This window comes from Lipophrys pholis (assembly GCF_963383615.2).
Source record: "Lipophrys pholis genome assembly, contig: SCAFFOLD_46, whole genome shotgun sequence".
NCBI classification, from domain to species: domain Eukaryota; kingdom Metazoa; phylum Chordata; class Actinopteri; order Blenniiformes; family Blenniidae; genus Lipophrys; species Lipophrys pholis.
In genome coordinates this window covers 54,462-73,093 of record NW_028292308.1, presented here as the reverse complement: position 1 = coordinate 73,093, position 18,632 = coordinate 54,462, and the positions used below count along the sequence as shown (strand labels likewise).

The following is an 18,632-nucleotide window of genomic DNA, read 5'->3' as shown; positions in this document are numbered from 1 at the left end:
TAGATTGTTGTATATATTGTATAGTATTTCTATTCCTATTGTTATTTTTTTTTTACTAATTTATTCTTGTTTGTTGTTTTTTTGCACTGCAGTTTGCACTGATGGGAGGATCGCAATTTCATCTGTGCTGCATGGCAACATGCAGCATATCTGACAAATAAAATACTTTGACTTTGACTTTGAGGGGGAATGGAGAGAACGGGGGGAATGGAGAGAACGGGGAGAATGGAGAGAATGGAGAGAACGGGGGGAATGGAGAGAACGGGGAGAATGGAGAGAATGGAGAGAACGGGGGGAATGGAGAGAACGGGGAGAATGGAGAGAACGGGGGGAATGGGGAGAATGAGGAGAATGGAGAGAACGGGGGGAATGGAGAGAACGGGGAGAATGGAGAGAACGGGGGGAATGGAGAGAACGGGGGGAATGGAGAGAATGGAGAGAACGGGGGGAATGGAGAGAACGGGGAGAATGGAGAGAATGGAGAGAACGGGGGGAATGGAGAGAACGGGGAGAATGGAGAGAACGGGGGGAATGGGGAGAATGAGGAGAATGGAGAGAACGGGGGGAATGGAGAGAACGGGGAGAATGGAGAGAACGGGGAGAATGGAGAGAATGGAGAGAACGGGGAGAATGGAGAGAATGGAGAGAACGGGGGGAATGGAGAGAACGGGGAGAATGGAGAGAACGGGGGGAATGGGGAGAATGAGGAGAATGGAGAGAACGGGGGGAATGGAGAGAACGGGGAGAATGGAGAGAACGGGGGGAATGGAGAGAACGGGGGGAATGGGGAGAACGAGGGGGAACGGGGAGAATGAGGAGAATGGAGAGAACGGGGGGAATGGAGAGAACGGGGGGAATGGAGAGAACGGGGGGAATGGGGAGAACGAGGGGGAACGGGGAGAATGAGGAGAACGGGGGGAATGGAGAGAATGGAGAGAATGGAGAGAACGGGGGGAATGGAGAGAACGAGGGGGAACGGGGAGAATGAGGAGAACGGGGGGAATGGAGAGAACGGGGGGAATGGAGAGAACGGGGGGAATGGAGAGAATGAGGAGAATGGAGAGAACGGGGGGAATGGAGAGAACGAGGAGAATGGAGAGAATGGGGGGAATGGAGAGAACGAGGGGGAACGGGGAGAATGAGGAGAACGGGGAGAATGGAGAGAACGGGGGGAATGGAGAGAATGAGGAGAATGGAGAGAACGAGGGGAATGGAGAGAATGAGGAGAATGGAGAGAACGGGGGGAATGGAAAGAACGGGGGGAATGGAGAGAACGGGGGGAATGGAGAGAATGAGGAGAATGGAGAGAACGGGGGGAATGGAGAGAATGAGGAGAATGGAGAGAACGGGGGGAATGGAGAGAACGGGGGAATGAGGAGAACGGGGGGAATGGAGAGAACGAGGGGGAACGGGGAGAATGAGGAGAACGGGGAGAATGGAGAGAACGGGGGGAATGGAGAGAATGAGGAGAATGGAGAGAACGAGGGGAATGGAGAGAATGAGGAGAATGGAGAGAACGGGGGGAATGGAAAGAACGGGGGGAATGGAGAGAATGAGGAGAATGGAGAGAACGGGGGGAATGGAGAGAATGAGGAGAATGGAGAGAATGGGGGGAATGGAGAGAACGAGGGGGAACGGGGAGAATGAGGAGAACGGGGAGAATGGAGAGAAAGAGGAGAATGGAGAGAACGAGGAGAATGGAGAGAACGGGGGGAATGGAGAGAACGAGGAGAATGGAGAGAACGAGGAGAATGGAGAGAACGGGGGGAATGGAGAGAACGGGGAGAACGAGGAGAACGTTCACCGGACAGCTCTGGTACCTACACCGCACCGCTCTGGTACCTACACCGGACCGACCGCTCACTGTCCAATCAGCAAACGGCTCCTCAAAACCAGACCTGTTCCATGGTCCTTAGTACCCTGACGGAGGTGTAGCGGAGAAGCCTCCACCTTTGGAGTGGGATTTTCCGGAAAATCCCAAATTCTTGCAGTGGAAACCTGGACCGGACCGGACCGGACCATTCCTGCACTTTATGTGTGGTGGAAACACGCCTTTAGTGATGTAGCAGCTACTACATTTTGTTGTTTTTGTTGTTCTCTTGGTTTGTTCTACTTCAAAATGACGTAGTTGATCTCCGTGGTGCTGAAGCTCGTAGCCCCTGTTGAGGGAATGTGTGTGTTGTGAAATGATGTTATGATGAGCTTTATTATTTGGGTTTAAAGGGCCCGGTCATGTGCCCCGCTCCCGGTCATGTGCCCCGCCCCCGGTCATGTGCCCCGCCCCCGGTCATGTGCCCCGCCCCCAGCCCCACTCTGATTCGTTCCGCTAGTGGTGTCATTGTATTGTGTAGTGTCGTTGTGTTGTGTTGTTTTGTCGTTGTGTAGTGTGGTTGTGTGGTTGTGTTGTGTCGTGTCATGTCATGTTCTTGTGTCGTGTCGTTGTGTTGCGTCGTTGTGTTGTGTCGTTGTGTTGTGTTGTGTCGTTGTGTTGTGTCGTTGTGTTGTGTCATTTTGTCGTTGTTTAGTGTGGTTGTGTCGTTGTGTCGTGTGGTTGTGTGGTTGTGTTGTGTCGTGTCATGTCATGTTGTTGTGTTGTGTCGTTGTGTTGTGTCGTGTCGTTGTGTTGCGTCGTTGTGTTGTGTCGTTGTGTCGTTGTGTTGTGTTGTTGTGTTGTGTTGTGTCGTTGTGTTGTGTCGTGTCGTTGTCTTGCGTCGTTGTGTTGTGTCGTTGTGTCGTTGTGTTGTGTTGCGTTGTTGTGTTGTGTTGTTGTGTCGTTGTGTTGTGTTGCGTCGTTGTGTTGTGTTGTTGTGTTGTTGTGTTGTGTCATCGTGTTGTGTCGTTGTGTTGTGTCATGTCGTGTCGTTGTCTTGCGTCGTTGTGTTGTGTCGTTGTGTTGTGTTGCGTTGTTGTGTTGTGTTGTTGTGTCGTTGTGTTGTGTTGTGTTGTGTTGCGTTGTTGTGTTGTGTTGTTGTGTTGTGTCATCGTGTTGTGTCGTTGTGTTGTGGTGTTGTGTTGTGTCGTGTCGTTGTGTTGCGTCGTTGTGTTGTGTTGTTGTGTTGTGTTGCGTCGTTGTGTTGTGTTGCTGTGTTGTGTCGTTGTGTTGTGTCGTTGTGTTGTGTCATCGTGTTGTGTGATTGTGTTGTGTCGTTGTGTTGTGGTTTTGTGTCGTTGTGTTATGTTGTGTCATTGTGTTGTGTCATTATGTTGTGTCGTGTCATGTTGTGTCGTTGTGTTGTGTCGTTGTGGTGTGTCATTGTGTTGTGTCGTTGTGTTGTGTTGTTGTGTTGTTGTGTTGTGTCATCGTGTTGTGTCGTTGTGTTGTGGTGTTGTGTCGTTGTGTTGTGTCGTGTCGTTGTGTTGCGTCGTTGTGTTGTGTTGTTGTGTTGTGTTGCGTCGTTGTGTTGTGTTGCTGTGTTGTGTCGTTGTGTTGTGTCGTTGTGTTGTGTCGTTGTGTTGTGTCATCGTGTTGTGTGATTGTGTTGTGTCGTTGTGTTGTGGTTTTGTGTCGTTGTGTTATGTTGTGTCATTGTGTTGTGTCATTATGTTGTGTCGTGTCATGTTGTGTCGTGTTGTGGTTTTGTGTCGTTGTGTTATGTTGTGTCATTATGTTGTGTCGTGTCATGTTGTGTCATTGTGTCGTTGTGTTGTGTCATTGTGTTGTGTTATGTCATTGTGTTGTGTCATTGTGTCGTTGTGTTGTGTCATTGTGTTGTGTTGTGTCATTGTGTCGCTGTGTTGTGTCATTGTGTCGTGTTGTGTCATTGTGTCGTTGTGTTGTGTCATTGTGTTGTGTTGTGTCATTGTGTTGTGTTGTGTCATTATGTCGTTGTGTTGTGTCATTGTGTTGTGTTGTGTCATTGTGTCGTTGTGTTGTGTCATTGTGTTGTGTTGTGTCATTGTGTTGTGTTGTGTCATTGTGTCGTTGTGTTGTGTCATTGTGTTTTGTTGTGTCATTGTGTCGTTGTGTTGTGTCATTGTGTTGTGTTGTGTCATTGTGTCATTGTGTTGTGTCGTTGTGTTGTGTCATTGTGTCGTTGTGTTGTGTCATTGTGTCGTTGTGTTGTGTCATTGTGTCGTGTCATTGTGTCGTTGTGTTGTGTCATTGTGTCGTTGTGTTGTGTCATTGTGTCGTTGTGTTGTGTCATTGTGTCGTGTCATTGTGTCGTTGTGTTGTGTTGTGTCAAAGTGTCATGTCATTGTGTCATGTCATTGTGTCATTGTGTCGTTGTGTTGTGTCATTGTGTCATTGTGTTGTGTTGTGTCATTGTGTTGTGTCATTGTGTCGTTGTGTTGTGTCATTGTGTTGTGTCATTGTGTCGTTGTGTTGTGTCATTGTGTCATTGTGTTGTGTCATTGTGTCATTGTGTTGTGTCATTGTGTTGTGTCATTGTGTCGTTGTGTTGTGTCATTGTGTTGTTTCATTGTGTTGTGTCATTGTGTCATTGTGTTGTGTCATTGTGTTGTGTTGTGTCATTGTGTTGTGTTGTGTCATTGTGTTATTGTGTTGTGTCATTGTGTTGTGTCATTGTGTTATTGTGTTGTGTCATTGTGTTGTGTCATTGTGTTGTGTCATTGTGTCATTGTGTTGTGTCATTGTGTTGTGTCATTGTGTCATTGTGTTGTGTCATTGTGTTGTGTTGTGTCATTGTGTTGTGTTGTGTCATTGTGTCATTGTGTTATTGTGTTGTGTCATTGTGTCGTTGTGTTGTGTCATTGTGTTGTGTTGTGTCATTGTGTTATTGTGTTGTGTCATTGTTTTGTGTCATTGTGTCGTTGTGTTGTGTCATTGTGTTGTGTTGTGTCATTGTGTCGTTGTGTTGTGTCATTGTGTTGTGTCATTGTGTCATTGTGTTGTGTCATTGTGTTGTGTCATTGTGTTGTGTCATTGTGTCATTGTGTTGTGTCATTGTGTTGTGTTGTGTTGTGTCATTGTGTTGTGTCATTGTGTTGTGCTGTGTCGTTGTGTCATTGTGTTGTGTCATTGTGTTGTGTCATTGTGTTGTGTCATTGTGTTATTGTGTTGTGTTGTGTCGTTGTGTTATTGTGTTGTGTCATTGTGTCGTTGTGTTGTGTCATTGTGTTGTGTTGTGTCATTGTGTTATTGTGTTTTGTCATTGTTTTGTGTCATTGTGTCGTTGTGTTGTGTCATTGTGTTGTGTTGTGTCATTGTGTCGTTGTGTTGTGTCATTGTTTTGTGTCATTGTGTCGTGTCATTGTGTCGTTGTGTTGTGTCATTGTGTTGTTATGTGTCATTGTGTTGTGTTGTGTCATTGTGTTGTGTCATTGTGTCGTTGTGTTGTGTCATTGTGTCATGTCATTGTGTCGTTGTGTTGTTTCATTGTGTCGTTGTGTTGTGTCATTGTGTTGTGTCATTGTGTCGTTGTGTTGTGTCATTGTGTTGTGTTGTGTCATTGTGTCATTGTGTCATTGTGTTGTGTCATTGTGTCATTGTGTTGTGTCATTGTGTTGTGTCATTGTGTCGTTGTGTTGTGTCATTGTGTTGTTTCATTGTGTTGTGTCATTGTGTCATTGTGTTGTGTCATTGTGTTGTGTTGTGTCATTGTGTTGTGTTGTGTCATTGTGTTATTGTGTTGTGTCATTGTGTTGTGTCATTGTGTTATTGTGTTGTGTCATTGTGTTGTGTCATTGTGTTGTGTCATTGTGTCATTGTGTTGTGTCATTGTGTTGTGTCATTGTGTCATTGTGTTGTGTCATTGTGTTGTGTCATTGTGTCATTGTGTTGTGTCATTGTGTTGTGTCATTGTGTTGTGTTGTGTCATTGTGTTGTGTTGTGTCATTGTGTCATTGTGTTATTGTGTTGTGTCGTTGTGTTATTGTGTTGTGTTGTGTCATTGTGTTGTGTTGTGTCATTGTGTTATTGTGTTGTGTCATTGTGTTATTGTGTTGTGTCATTGTGTCGTTGTGTTGTGTCATTGTGTTGTGTTGTGTCATTGTGTCGTTGTGTTGTGTTGTGTCATTGTGTTGTGTCATTGTGTTGTGTCATTGTGTCATTGTGTTGTGTCATTGTGTTGTGTCATTGTGTTGTGTCATTGTGTCATTGTGTTGTGTCATTGTGTTGTGTTGTGTTGTGTCATTGTGTTGTGTCATTGTGTTGTGCTGTGTCGTTGTGTCATTGTGTTGTGTCATTGTGTTGTGTCATTGTGTTGTGTCATTGTGTTATTGTGTTGTGTTGTGTCGTTGTGTTATTGTGTTGTGTCATTGTGTCGTTGTGTTGTGTCATTGTGTTGTGTTGTGTCATTGTGTTATTGTGTTGTGTCATTGTTTTGTGTCATTGTGTCGTTGTGTTGTGTCATTGTGTTGTGTTGTGTCATTGTGTCGTTGTGTTGTGTCATTGTTTTGTGTCATTGTGTCGTGTCATTGTGTCGTTGTGTTGTGTCATTGTGTTGTGTTGTGTCATTGTGTTGTGTTGTGTCATTGTGTCGTTGTGTTGTGTCATTGTGTTGTGTCATTGTGTCATTGTGTTGTGTCATTGTGTTGTGTCATTGTGTTGTGTCATTGTGTCATTGTGTTGTGTCATTGTGTTGTGTTGTGTTGTGTCATTGTGTTGTGTCATTGTGTTGTGCTGTGTCGTTGTGTCATTGTGTTGTGTCATTGTGTTGTGTCATTGTGTTGTGTCATTGTGTTGTGTCATTGTGTTATTGTGTTGTGTTGTGTCGTTGTGTTATTGTGTTGTGTCATTGTGTCGTTGTGTTGTGTCATTGTGTTGTGTTGTGTCATTGTGTTATTGTGTTGTGTCATTGTTTTGTGTCATTGTGTCGTTGTGTTGTGTCATTGTGTTGTGTTGTGTCATTGTGTCGTTGTGTTGTGTCATTGTTTTGTGTCATTGTGTCGTGTCATTGTGTCGTTGTGTTGTGTCATTGTGTTGTTATGTGTCATTGTGTTGTGTTGTGTCATTGTGTCGTTGTGTTGTGTCATTGTGTCGTTGTGTTGTGTCATTGTGTCGTGTCATTGTGTCATTGTGTCGTTGTGTTGTGTTGTGTCATTGTGTTGTGTCATTGTGTCGTGTCATTGTGTCGTGTCATTGTGTCGTTGTGTTGCGTCATTGTGTTGTGTTGTGTCATTGTGTCATTGTGTTGTGTTGTGTCATTGTGTTATTGTGTTGTGTCATTGTGTTATTGTGTTGTGTTGTGTCATTGTGTTATTGTGTTGTGTCATTGTGTTATTGTGTTGTGTCATTGTGTTGATCAGACAGATTCCTTCATGTTAACGACTCTTCAGCTCAGACTAAAGTTAAACCCGAAGTTCCTCAGGGTTCAGTCCTCGGTCCTCTTGGTTTGGTTTGGTACGGTATGGTATGGTTTGGTTTGGTATGGTATGGTATGGTATGGTATGGCACGGTACGGTACGGTTCGGTATGGTATGGTATGGTATGGTATGGTATGGTATGGCACGGTACGATTCGGTATGGTATGGTATGGTATGGTTTGGTTTGGTATGGTTTGGTATGGTATGGTATGGTATGGTATGGTATGGCACGGTACGGTTCGGTATGGTATGGTATGGTTTGGTATGGTACGGTTCGGTATGGTTTGGTATGGTACGGTTCGGTATGGTATGGTATGGTATGGTTTGGTGTGGTTTGGTTTGGTACGGTACGACACGGCACGGTACGGTTTGGTATGGTATGATATGGTATGGTATGGCACGGTACGGTTCGGTATGGTATGGTATGGTTTGGTTTGGTTTGGTTTGGTATGGTTTGGTTTGGTACGGTACGGTACGGTACGGTTTGGTATGGTATGGTATGGTATGGTATGGTATGGTATGGTATGGTATGGCACGGTACGGTTCGGTATGGTATGGTATGGTATGGTATGGTATGGTTTGGTTTGGTTTGGTTTGGTATGGTTTGGTTTGGTACGGTACGGTACGGTTTGGTATGGTATGGTATGGTATGGTATGATATGGTATGGTATGGCACGGTACGGTTCGGTATGGTATGGTATGGTTTGGTTTGGTTTGGTTTGGTTTGGTATGATATGGTATGGTATGGCACGGTACGGTTCGGTATGGTATGGTATGGTATGGTATGGTATGGTATGGTATGGTATGGTATGGTATGGTATGGTATGGTATGGTTTGGTATGGTATGGTATGGTATGGTTTGGTATGGTACGGTTCGGTATGGTATGGTATGGTATGGTTTGGTGTGGTTTGGTTTGGTATGGTTTGGTATGGTATGGTATGGTATGGTATGGTATGGTATGGTATGGTATGGTATGGTATGGTTTGGTTTTTATTTGGACAGGGACAGTGAACAGTTTAACATTGAGCAGGAGGAAAGAGGCCTTGTACCAGGTGAGAGCAGGAATACTAATTTCCACCTGTGGTCCCTGGGCAGGTTGATGTTCCAGTACAAAAAACCAAAAGCTGATTTTAAATGTCGATGAACATGTGACCATGGGTTCATACATTCATACATAATCAGTTTGAAACATTCTAAAGTTTGCCTCAGTCCTTTGTTCAGGTGAGCGGCCGCTCCCTCGTGACATCGTCACCCATCATAAGGTGGATTTTCTAGAAGCCATTTTTTACTTCAATGTGTAAATGCTTTGAATGTACTACCGCTGTACTAGTACATGTAATATTCTCTGCTGGCAGAGAATATTACATGTACTACATGTAGTATTCTCTGCCGGCAGAGCGTTCCACTGACCCATTGCCATTATAGAGAAGGCAGATTTAACAAAAGCAGTTTTGGAATTGGAATGGAACTGATCAGCTGCTCTCAATCCACCAAATTGTCACGACAAGACGATCAGGCAAGGGACAGCCCACATGTCCCGATGGGACGTTTGCTACCGGATACACGTTGGACTCCTGGGACAGCTGGAGGTCCGTGTGTCTGTCCATTCTTTCCATGGAGGACGTGGAAGACCTGTACATAATGGATTGATGAGAACAGGTCTGCTGCTGATTGGAGCTGCTGGGTTCCTGATCTAAAGAGGAGAAGACGCTGGCAGCTGCTCTGTAGCTCCGCCTCCTGAGACCCTTCCTCACCTGAGCTACCTCAACGGAGGCAGTGCCTCACCTGAGCTACCTCAACGGAGGCAGTGCCTCACCTGAGCTACCTCAACGGAGGCAGTGCCTCACCTGCCATCATGGAAAGAAAAAAAAATGTAAAAAGAAAAAAATTAATTAAATAGTTCTATGTATCCAGTGATTATACTATAAAGTTATTTTCCATTTAACTTCACCAGTTTTAGATTATTTTTATTCAAAATCGCTGAATTGTCACATTTACCGTTCAAACACTGAGAAGAGACTTGTGGTGAGGCGGCAGCCAGCTGAGCCTCACCATGGATTACCACTGGCTCGGCTAACTGCCGGCCTGCTGTGCAGTGAGACCGGATTGCTATCTCTCTGGATGTCGCTGTTAAAATGTTTAAACACTTTTGCTATATGAATTATATTATACATTTCCATAGTTTAGTTAACAGGTATATAATGTACTGTGTGTTTTGTCAACAACTGTATGTGTGTAACGTGTTTCTTGTGCTGAGCGGCTGGGTGAGGCACGCAGTTCTCCTGCCTCATGGTAGAGGGCGCCAGTGATCCCAGGGATCCTTCCTGCGACTCCTCGGCTGCAGAATAAGTGACAACAAGCGACAGTTAGCAAGTCAAGTGCAGCGGCGGCGATCGGTTATCTTTTCCTCTCGCCTGGACTTCCTGTTACCATGGAGGACTACAGATCTAAAATAAAACTGTTTTCTAAACTTTTGTTCTGAAGGAGCGGCGAAAGGACTTCATTTCTAAGTAAAGGTTAGACCATAATAACGTTTTGTTTTATTAAATGTGCTTTTTTGTTGTGCTCCAGTTTGTATGTGTGAAGAACGCTGGGATGAGCTTCTAAACAGAACCCGTTAACTGCTGCCGATCAAATGGTGAATCAGATCCTCTTTAGGGTTCTTATGTTTGTACATCTGACTGTGATGAAGTCGGTGCCTCACCAGCCAGGAACCTCACCTCACCTCACCTCACTGGTGGAAACACACAAAAACCCGAACGGTACAGTACGGAACCATACAGGACCGAGACAGCCCTGGTAAAGACTGTTAATGACATCAGGGCTAACATGGCGGCTCAGAACCGTTCCGTCCTGGTGCTGCTGGATCTTAGCGCTCCTTTGATACAGTCGATCACCACATATTGTTAAATAGACGTCAAACCCTGGTAGGACTCTTTGGCACTGTTCTTAACTGGTTCCCCTCGTCTCTCAGATCCTCCCTTTCATGTCAGTATGGATACTTGCTCCTCAAGAACCCAGAGAATCAAGTGTGGAGTTCCCCAAAGTCCAATTTCAGGTCCAACGTTTTTTAATCTTCAGATGTTGCTGCTTGGGGACGTCATCAGGAGACATCAGCTTTCACAGCTATGCTGATGATACACAGCTGTACAGTGCCATGTCTCCTGAGGACACAGGGCCATGAGACGCCTTTTTAACTGTATTCTAGATTTACAATCATGGATGGCAGAGAACGTCCTCCAGCTCATCAAGGACCAACTGAGGTTTTAGTTCTGGGTCCTGAAGGCCAGAGAGACAGGCTTTTACCGTCACTGCAGGACTTTCTAGTGTCAGGACCAGGACCTGCTGGGTCGGGGTCCCCCATAGCTCCAGGCTGTGGCTCCTCTCAGTGTGGTCGGCCCCCTGGGGTGGTGTTTTCTGTCCTGCATCATCAGGGCCAAACATTCTGACATCACTTTTTATATTTTGATACGGCAGTTGGGGTTGGTGGTGTGTGTGTGTGTGTGCATGTGTGTGTGTGTGTGTGTGTGTGTGTGTGTGTGTGTGTGTGTGTGTGTGTGTGTGTGTGTGTGTGTGTGTGTGTGTGTGTGTGTGTGTGTGTGTGTGTGTGTGTGTGTGTGTGTGTGTGTGTGTGTGTTATTTCTCTTGTGCTCCCACCTTGTATAAAGTTTGATTTGATCTCGTGGTCTTGTGACGTTGTGGGGTTGTTGTGATGTTGACACTGAGCAGCGGTACACTCGCAGCTCCGGCTGACTTCCTGTTTCCAGCAGGGGGCGGGGCCTGTGATGGTCAGTGTGAGTCAACTTCTTCTTCTTCCTCTTCATCTTCTTCATCCCGTGACCGTGAATCCAGAAATCTCGCTTCTGCTTTTAAACATTAACGTCTGAAAGAACACCAGAACAACCAGGACCAGAACAACCAGGACCAGAACAACCAGGACCAGAACAACCAGGACCAGAACAACCAGGACCAGAACAAGCAGGACCAGAACAACCGGAACCCAGAACAACCGGAACCCAGAACAACCAGGGCCAGAACAACCAGGACCAGAACAACCAGGACCAGAACAACCGGGACCCAGAACAACCAGGACCAAAACAACCAGGACCAGAACAACCGGAACCCAGAACAACCAGGACCAGAACAACCAGGACCAGAACAACCGGGACCCAGAACAACCAGGACCAAAACAACCAGGACCAGAACAACCGGAACCCACAACAACCAGGACCAGAACAAGCAGGACCAGAACAACCGGAACCCAGAACAACCGGAACCCAGAACAACCAGGACCAGAACAACTGGAACCCAGAACAACCAGGACCCAGAACAACCAGGACCAGAACAACCAGGACCCAGAACAACCAGGACCAGAACAACCGGAACCCAGAAAAACCGGAACCCAGAACAACCAGGACCAGAACAACCAGGACCCAGAACAACCAGGACCCACTTTCAGTTCACATTTCACCAGAAAGCTAAATCTGCAGAACCAGACTAAGAGGAACCTGCAGAACCAGACTCAGGGTGATGGTTTATTGGTTTTCCCTGTGAAGTGTTTGCAAAAGATTGTCTTGTATTTGTTGCTGTATCATGTTGTTGTCATTGTGTTATTGTTGGTGTTCTTTCATTGCTGTGTTCCCTTGTAGTTGTTGGTGTGTTGTTGTCGTTGAGGTATTCTCGTGTTATTGTTATTTCGTAGTTTTCTGTTGTGTTGTTATCATTGTTGTGAATGCAGTAGTTGTGATGTTTTATTATTGTTGTGAGTGCAGTTGATGTGACATTGTTATTGTTGTGAGTGTAGTAGTTGAGGTGTTGTTGTGAGTGTAGTAGTTGAGGTGTTGTTGTGAGTGTAGTAGTTGTGATTTTGTGTTGTGAGTGTAGTAGATGTGATGTTGTGTTATCATTGTTGTGAGTGTAGTTGATGTGATGTTGTGTTATCATTGTTGTGAGTGTAGTAGATGTGATGTTGTGTTATCATTGTTGTGAGTGTAGTAGTTGTGACGTTGTGTTATCATTGTTGTGAGTGTAGTAGATGTGATGTTGTGTTATCATTGTTGTGAGTGTAGTAGTTGTGACGTTGTGTTATCATTGTTGTGAGTGTAGTAGTTGTGATGTTGTGTTATCATTGTTGTGAGTGTAGTAGATGTGATGTTGTGTTGTTGTGAGTGTAGTAGATGTGATGTTGTGTTATCATTGTTGTGAGTGTAGTAGATGTGATGTTGTGTTGCTGTGAGTGTAGTTGATGTGATGTTGTGTTGTTGTGAGTGTAGTAGTTGTGATGTTGTGTTGTTGTGAGTGTAGTTGATGTGATGTTGTGTTATCATTGTTGTGAGTGTAGTAGATGTGATGTTGTGTTATCATTGTTGTGAGTGTAGTAGATGTGATGTTGTGTTGTTGTGAGTGTAGTAGATGTGATGTTGTGTTGCTGTGAGTGTAGTTGATGTGATGTTGTGTTGTTGTGAGTGTAGTAGTTGTGATGTTGTGTTGTGAGTGTAGTAGATGTGATGTTGTGTTGTTGTGAGTGTAGTAGATGTGATGTTGTGTTATCATTGTTGTGAGTGTAGTAGATGTGATGTTGTGTTATCATTGTTGTGAGTGTAGTAGTTGTGATGTTGTGTTATCATTGTTGTGAGTGTAGTAGATGTGATGTTGTGTTGTTGTGAGTGTAGTAGATGTGATGTTGTGTTATCATTGTTGTGAGTGTAGTAGTTGTGATGTTGTGTTATCATTGTTGTGAGTGTAGTAGATGTGATGTTGTGTTGTTGTGAGTGTAGTAGATGTGATGTTGTGTTATCATTGTTGTGAGTGTAGTAGATGTGATGTTGTGTTGTTGTGAGTGTAGTAGATGTGATGTTGTGTTGCTGTGAGTGTAGTTGATGTGATGTTGTGTTGTTGTGAGTGTAGTAGTTGTGATGTTGTGTTGTGAGTGTAGTAGATGTGATGTTGTGTTGTTGTGAGTGTAGTAGATGTGATGTTGTGTTATCATTGTTGTGAGTGTAGTAGTTGTGATGTTGTGTTATCATTGTTGTGAGTGTAGTAGATGTGATGTTGTGTTGTTGTGAGTGTAGTAGATGTGATGTTGTGTTATCATTGTTGTGAGTGTAGTAGTTATGATGTTGTGTTATCATTGTTGTGAGTGTAGTAGATGTGATGTTGTGTTATCATTGTTGTGAGTGTAGTAGATGTGATGTTGTGTTGTTGTGAGTGTAGTAGATGTGATATTGTGTTATCATTGTTGTGAGTGTAGTAGATGTGATGTTGTGTTATCATTGTTGTGAGTGTAGTAGATGTGATGTTGTGTTGTTGTGAGTGTAGTAGATGTGATGTTGTGTTGTTATGAGTGTAGTAGATGTGATGTTGTGTTATCATTGTTGTGAGTGTAGTAGTTGTGATGTTGTGTTATCATTGTTGTGAGTGTAGTAGTTGTGATGTTGTGTTATCATTGTTGTGAGTGTAGTAGATGTGATGTTGTGTTGTTGTGAGTGTAGTAGATGTGATGTTGTGTTATCATTGTTGTGAGTGTAGTAGATGTGATGTTGTGTTGTTGTGAGTGTAGTAGATGTGATGTTGTGTTATCATTGTTGTGAGTGTAGTAGTTGTGATGTTGTGTTATCATTGTTGTGAGTGTAGTAGATGTGATGTTGTGTTATCATTGTTGTGAGTGTAGTAGATGTGATGTTGTGTTGTTGTGAGTGTAGTAGATGTGATGTTGTGTTATCATTGTTGTTAGTGTAGTAGTTGTGATGTTGTGTTATCATTGTTGTGAGTGTAGTAGATGTGATGTTGTGTTATCATTGTTGTGAGTGTAGTAGTTGTGATGTTGTGTTATCATTGTTGTGAGTGTAGTAGATGTGATGTTGTGTTGTTGTGAGTGTAGTAGATGTGATGTTGTGTTATCATTGTTGTGAGTGTAGTAGTTGTGATGTTGTGTTATCATTGTTGTGAGTGTAGTAGTTGTGATGTTGTGTTATCATTGTTGTGAGTGTAGTAGATGTGATGTTGTGTTATCATTGTTGTGAGTGTAGTAGTTGTGATGTTGTGTTGTTGAGTGTAGTAGATGTGATGTTGTGTTATCATTGTTGTGAGTGTAGTAGATGTGATGTTGTGTTATCATTGTTGTGAGTGTAGTAGTTGTGATGTTGTGTTGTTGTGAGTGTAGTAGATGTGATGTTGTGTTGTTGTGAGTGTAGTAGTTGTGATGTTGTGTTATCATTGTTGTGAGTGTAGTAGTTGTGATGTTGTGTTGTTGTGAGTATAGTAGATGTGATGTTGTGTTGTTGTGAGTGTAGTAGATGTGATGTTGTGTTGTTGTGAGTGTAGTAGATGTGATGTTGTGTTGTTGTGAGTGTAGTAGTTGTGATGTTGTGTCTTCCTTTCTCTGGGAGACAGATGTGTGTGCCCAGGTGTCTCCGCTGTGTGGGCGTGTCTCTGGTTCCCATGGCGATCATCAGCATGCTGTCCAACATTCTGTTGCTGTTTCCTGAACTGGACGTCCACTTCTTGTTGGACGGTCACGTGACCCGAGAAGCCACCTGGTCCACCGGGCTGTGGGGGTCTGGGTTCCTGGTACTGCTGGTCTCACACTGTCTGCATCAAGTCACCGTGTCACCTTGTCACTGTGTCTTGTCATTGTCACCATGTCAACGTGTCACCGTGTCAACAGGTCACTTTGTCACCGGGTCACCTTGTCAATGTGTCAACGTGTAACTCAGTCAATGTGTCACCTTGTCAATGTGTCAACATGTCAACAGGTCATCTTATCAATGAGTCACCTTGTCAACGTGTCACTCAGTCAATGTGTCACCTTGTCAATGTGTCATTGTGTCACCTTGTCACTGTGTCACCGGGTCACCTTGTCAATGTGTCAACGTGTCACTCAGTCAATGTGTCACCTTGTCAATGTGTCACCATGTCAACAGGTCATCTTATCAATGAGTCACCTTGTCAACGTGTCACTCAGTCAATGTGTCACCTTGTCAACGTGTCATCGTATCACTGTGTCACCTTGTCAACGTGTCACTGTGTCACTTTGTCACTTTGTCACCGGGTCACCTTGTCACTGTGTCACTTTGTCAACGTGTCATGTTTATTCAACATGTTAACATGTCAACGTGTCACCATGTCAGTGTGTCACTTTGTCACTGGGTCACCTTGTCACTGTGTCACTGTGTCACTTTGTCAACGTGTCATGTTTTTTCAACATGTTAACGTGTCACTGTGTCAACGTGTGACTTTGTGAACGTGTCACACTGGCGGGGCGTTGTGTTGTGTCTACTGAGGTTTCACTGTAATGCCTGTACCGGACTCTGAGCTCTTGTCTCTGACCTTTGACCTTTGACCTCTCATGTCAGGTTCTTCTGGGAGCTCGAGCCTTTGTTGAGAGCAGCAGGACAAAAGGCTGCTGGGCCTTCAGGAGTCAGGTCAGGTTACAACGTCACACCACACAAGTCAACACACAACGTCACACTCACAACGCCACACTCACAACGTCACACTCACAACGTCACACTCACGTCACACACAACGTCACACTCACAACGCCACACTCACAACGCCACACACAACGTCACACTCACAACGCCACTCACAACGTCACACTCACAACGCCACACACAACGTCACACTCACAACGCCACGGTTTACACGATTCAGGTTTACAGTTGGCTTTCACAGACGTCCTGCCTCACTGCCTCTCCTTCTGTCCAGATGTTGTGCCAGATGTTGTACTCCAGTGTGTGTCTGCTCGCTGCTGCCACCTGCTGTCTGGTCAGTGCCACTGGTCTGTCTCAAGGTCCTCTGTGTCTCTATAACTCCTCTTCTGGACCAATGTGGGGCGTCCCGCTGCAGCCACGGCCCGACCGGTGAGACTCCACCCACACCTGTCTCCTGTTGTTCTGTCTCCTGCTGTTCTGTCTCCTTCTGTTCTGTCTCCTTCTGTTCTGTCTCCTGCTGTTCCTCCCAGCTGTTGCCCCCAGCTGTTCCTCCCTGCTGTTCTATCTCATGCTGTTCCCCCTGCTGTTCTGTTTACTGTTGTCCTTCCCTGCTGTTCTGTCTACTGCTGTTCTGTCTCCTGCTGTTCTGTCTCCTGTTGTCCTTCCCTGCTGTTCTGTCTCCTGCTGTTCCTCCCAGCTGTTCCTCCTTGCTGTTCTATCTCCTGCTGTCCCCCCTGCTGTTCTGTCTCTTACTGTTCCCCCTACTGTTCTATCTCCTGCTGTTGCCCCTTGCTGTTCTGTTTAGTACTGTTCCTCCTAGCTGTTCTATCTCCTGCTGTTCCTCCCAGCTGTTCCTCCCAGCTGTTCTATCTCCTACTGTTCCTCCCAGCTGTTCCTCCCTGCTGTTCTATCTCATGCTGTTCCCCCTGCTGTTCTGTCTACTACTGTTCCTCCCAGCTGTTGCCCCCAGCTGTTCCTCCCTGCTGTTCTAGCTCCTGCTGTTGCCCCTGCTGTTCTGTCTACTACTGTTCCTCCCAGCTGTTCTATCTGCTGCTGTTCCTCCCAGTTGTTCTATCTCATGCTGTTCCTCCCAGCTGTTCTATCTCCTACTGTTCCTCCCGGCTGTTCTATCTCATGCTGTTCCCCCTGCTGTTCTATCTGCTGCTGTTCCTCCCAGTTGTTCTATCTCATGCTGTTCCTCCCAGCTGTTCTATCTGCTGCTGTTCCTCCCAGTTGTTCTATCTCATGCTGTTCCTCCCAGCTGTTCTATCTCCTACTGTTCCTCCCAGCTGTTCTATCTCCTGCTGTTCCCCCTGCTGTTCTATCTCCTACTGTTCCTCCCAGCTGTTCTATCTCCTGCTGTTCCTCCCAGCTGTTGCCCCCAGCTGTTCCTCCCAGCTGTTCTATCTCCTGCTGTTCCTCCCAGCTGTTCCTCCCTGCTGTTGCCCCTGCTGTTTTGTCTACTACTGTTCCTCCCAGCTGTATCTCCCTGCTGTTCTATCTCATGCTGTTCCCCCTGCTGTTCTGTCTACTACTGTTCCTCCCAGCCGTTCTATCTACTACTGTTCCTCCCAGCTGTTCTATCTCCTGCTGCTCCCCCTGCTGTTCTATCTCCTGCTGTTCCTCCCAGCTGTTGCCCCCAGCTGTTCCTCCCTGCTGTTCTAGCTCCTGCTGTTGCCCCTGCTGTTCTGTCTACTACTGTTCCTCCCAGCTGTTGTGTCTCCTACTGTTCCTCCCAGCTGTTCTATCTGCTGCTGTTCCTCCCAGTTGTTCTTTCTCATGCTGTTCCTCCCAGCTGTTCTATCTCCTACTGTTCCTCCCAGCTGTTCTATCTCCTACTGTTCCTCCCAGATGTTCTATCTCATGCTGTTCCTCCCAGCTGTTCTATCTCCTACTGTTCCTCCCAGATGTTCTATCTCATGCTGTTCCCCCTGCTGTTCTATCTCCTACTGTTCCTCCCAGATGTTCTATCTCATGCTGTTCCCCCTGCTGTTCTATCTCCTACTGTTCCTCCCAGATGTTCTATCTCCTGCTGTTCCCCCCCGCTGTCCGGTCTCCTGCCTTTGCCTCCTGCTGTTCATCCCTGCTGTCCCCCCCCCCCCATCCCCCCCCCCCCCCCCCCCCACAGTCACTCAGGGTACCTGTACAACCGAACTCTGTGGACCGGGGTGTGTGAGCGCCCCCGGCTGGTGGTGCAGTGGAATGTGGTGCTGTTCTCAGTGATGGGCGGCAGCAGTGCAGCTCAGACGCTGCTCTGTGGAGTCAACCTGCTAAACTCCGCCCTCGGACTGCTGATTGGTCACCGCTGCTGCACAAACAAGGTGGGGGGGGGGGGGGGGGGGGGGGGGGGGCATGATGGAGGGGGGGGGGGGGGGGGGTTGGAGTAACGAGGTGGAATGCACTGTGACCTCTGACATCTCCCCGTCTCTCCCTCTGCCTGTCTGTCTCTGTACCTGTCTGTCTCTCTCTACCTGTCTGTCTCTCTCTACCTGTCTGTCTCTACCTGTCTGTCTCTCTACCTGTCTCTCTCTGCCTGTCTGTCTCTCTCTACCTGTCTGTCTCTACCTGTCTGTCTCTCTACCTGTCTCTCTCTACCTGTCTGTCTCTCAGGTGTCTCCAGCCTCGGAGTGAATCTCGTCTGGATTCAAACGAACTTCAAATATTTTGTTTCTATGTTGGACTCAATTATTTATTTAATTTAAATTCAAACATGAATCAGTGAGGTAGTGAGTGGGGTAGTGAGGGAGTGAGTGAGGTAGTGAGGGAGTGAGTGAGGTAGTGAGTGGGGTAGTGAGGGAGTGAGTGAGGTAGTGAGTGGGGTAGTGAGTGAGGTAGTGAGGGAGTGAGTGAGGTAGTGAGTGGGGTAGTGAGGGAGTGAGTGAGGTAGTGAGGGAGTGAGTGAGGTAGTGAGTGGGGTAGTGAGGGAGTGA

The 18,632-nt window shown here is 45.9% G+C and overlaps 1 protein-coding gene across 1 annotated transcript; it reads left to right on the top strand.

Annotated features, from left to right (window-relative positions):
* Positions 1-11,665: 11,665 nt before the first annotated feature.
* On the top strand, positions 11,666-18,455 carry LOC308127986 (transmembrane 4 L6 family member 5). The gene is made up of 6 exons (XM_080493654.1): positions 11,666-11,794; positions 14,660-14,836; positions 15,622-15,690; positions 15,977-16,131; positions 17,831-18,023; positions 18,313-18,455. The coding sequence occupies exons 2-6, from the start codon at positions 14,660-14,662 to the stop codon at positions 18,331-18,333; spliced, it is 615 nt and encodes a 204-aa protein (XP_080349780.1). The 5' UTR covers positions 11,666-11,794; the 3' UTR covers positions 18,334-18,455.
* The last annotated feature ends 177 nt before the right edge of the window (positions 18,456-18,632 follow it).

Bases quoted from the DNA above. Each gene is read 5' to 3' on its own strand.
- LOC308127986 (XM_080493654.1), top strand. From the start codon at position 14,660: ATGTGTGTGCCCAGGTGTCTCCGCTGTGTGGGCGTGTCTCTGGTTCCC. The intron at 14,837-15,621 runs GTACTGCTGGTC...CTCTCATGTCAG, and splicing joins TGTGGGGGTCTGGGTTCCTG to GTTCTTCTGGGAGCTCGAGC. The intron at 16,132-17,830 runs GTGAGACTCCAC...CCCCCCCCACAG, and splicing joins CTGCAGCCACGGCCCGACCG to TCACTCAGGGTACCTGTACA.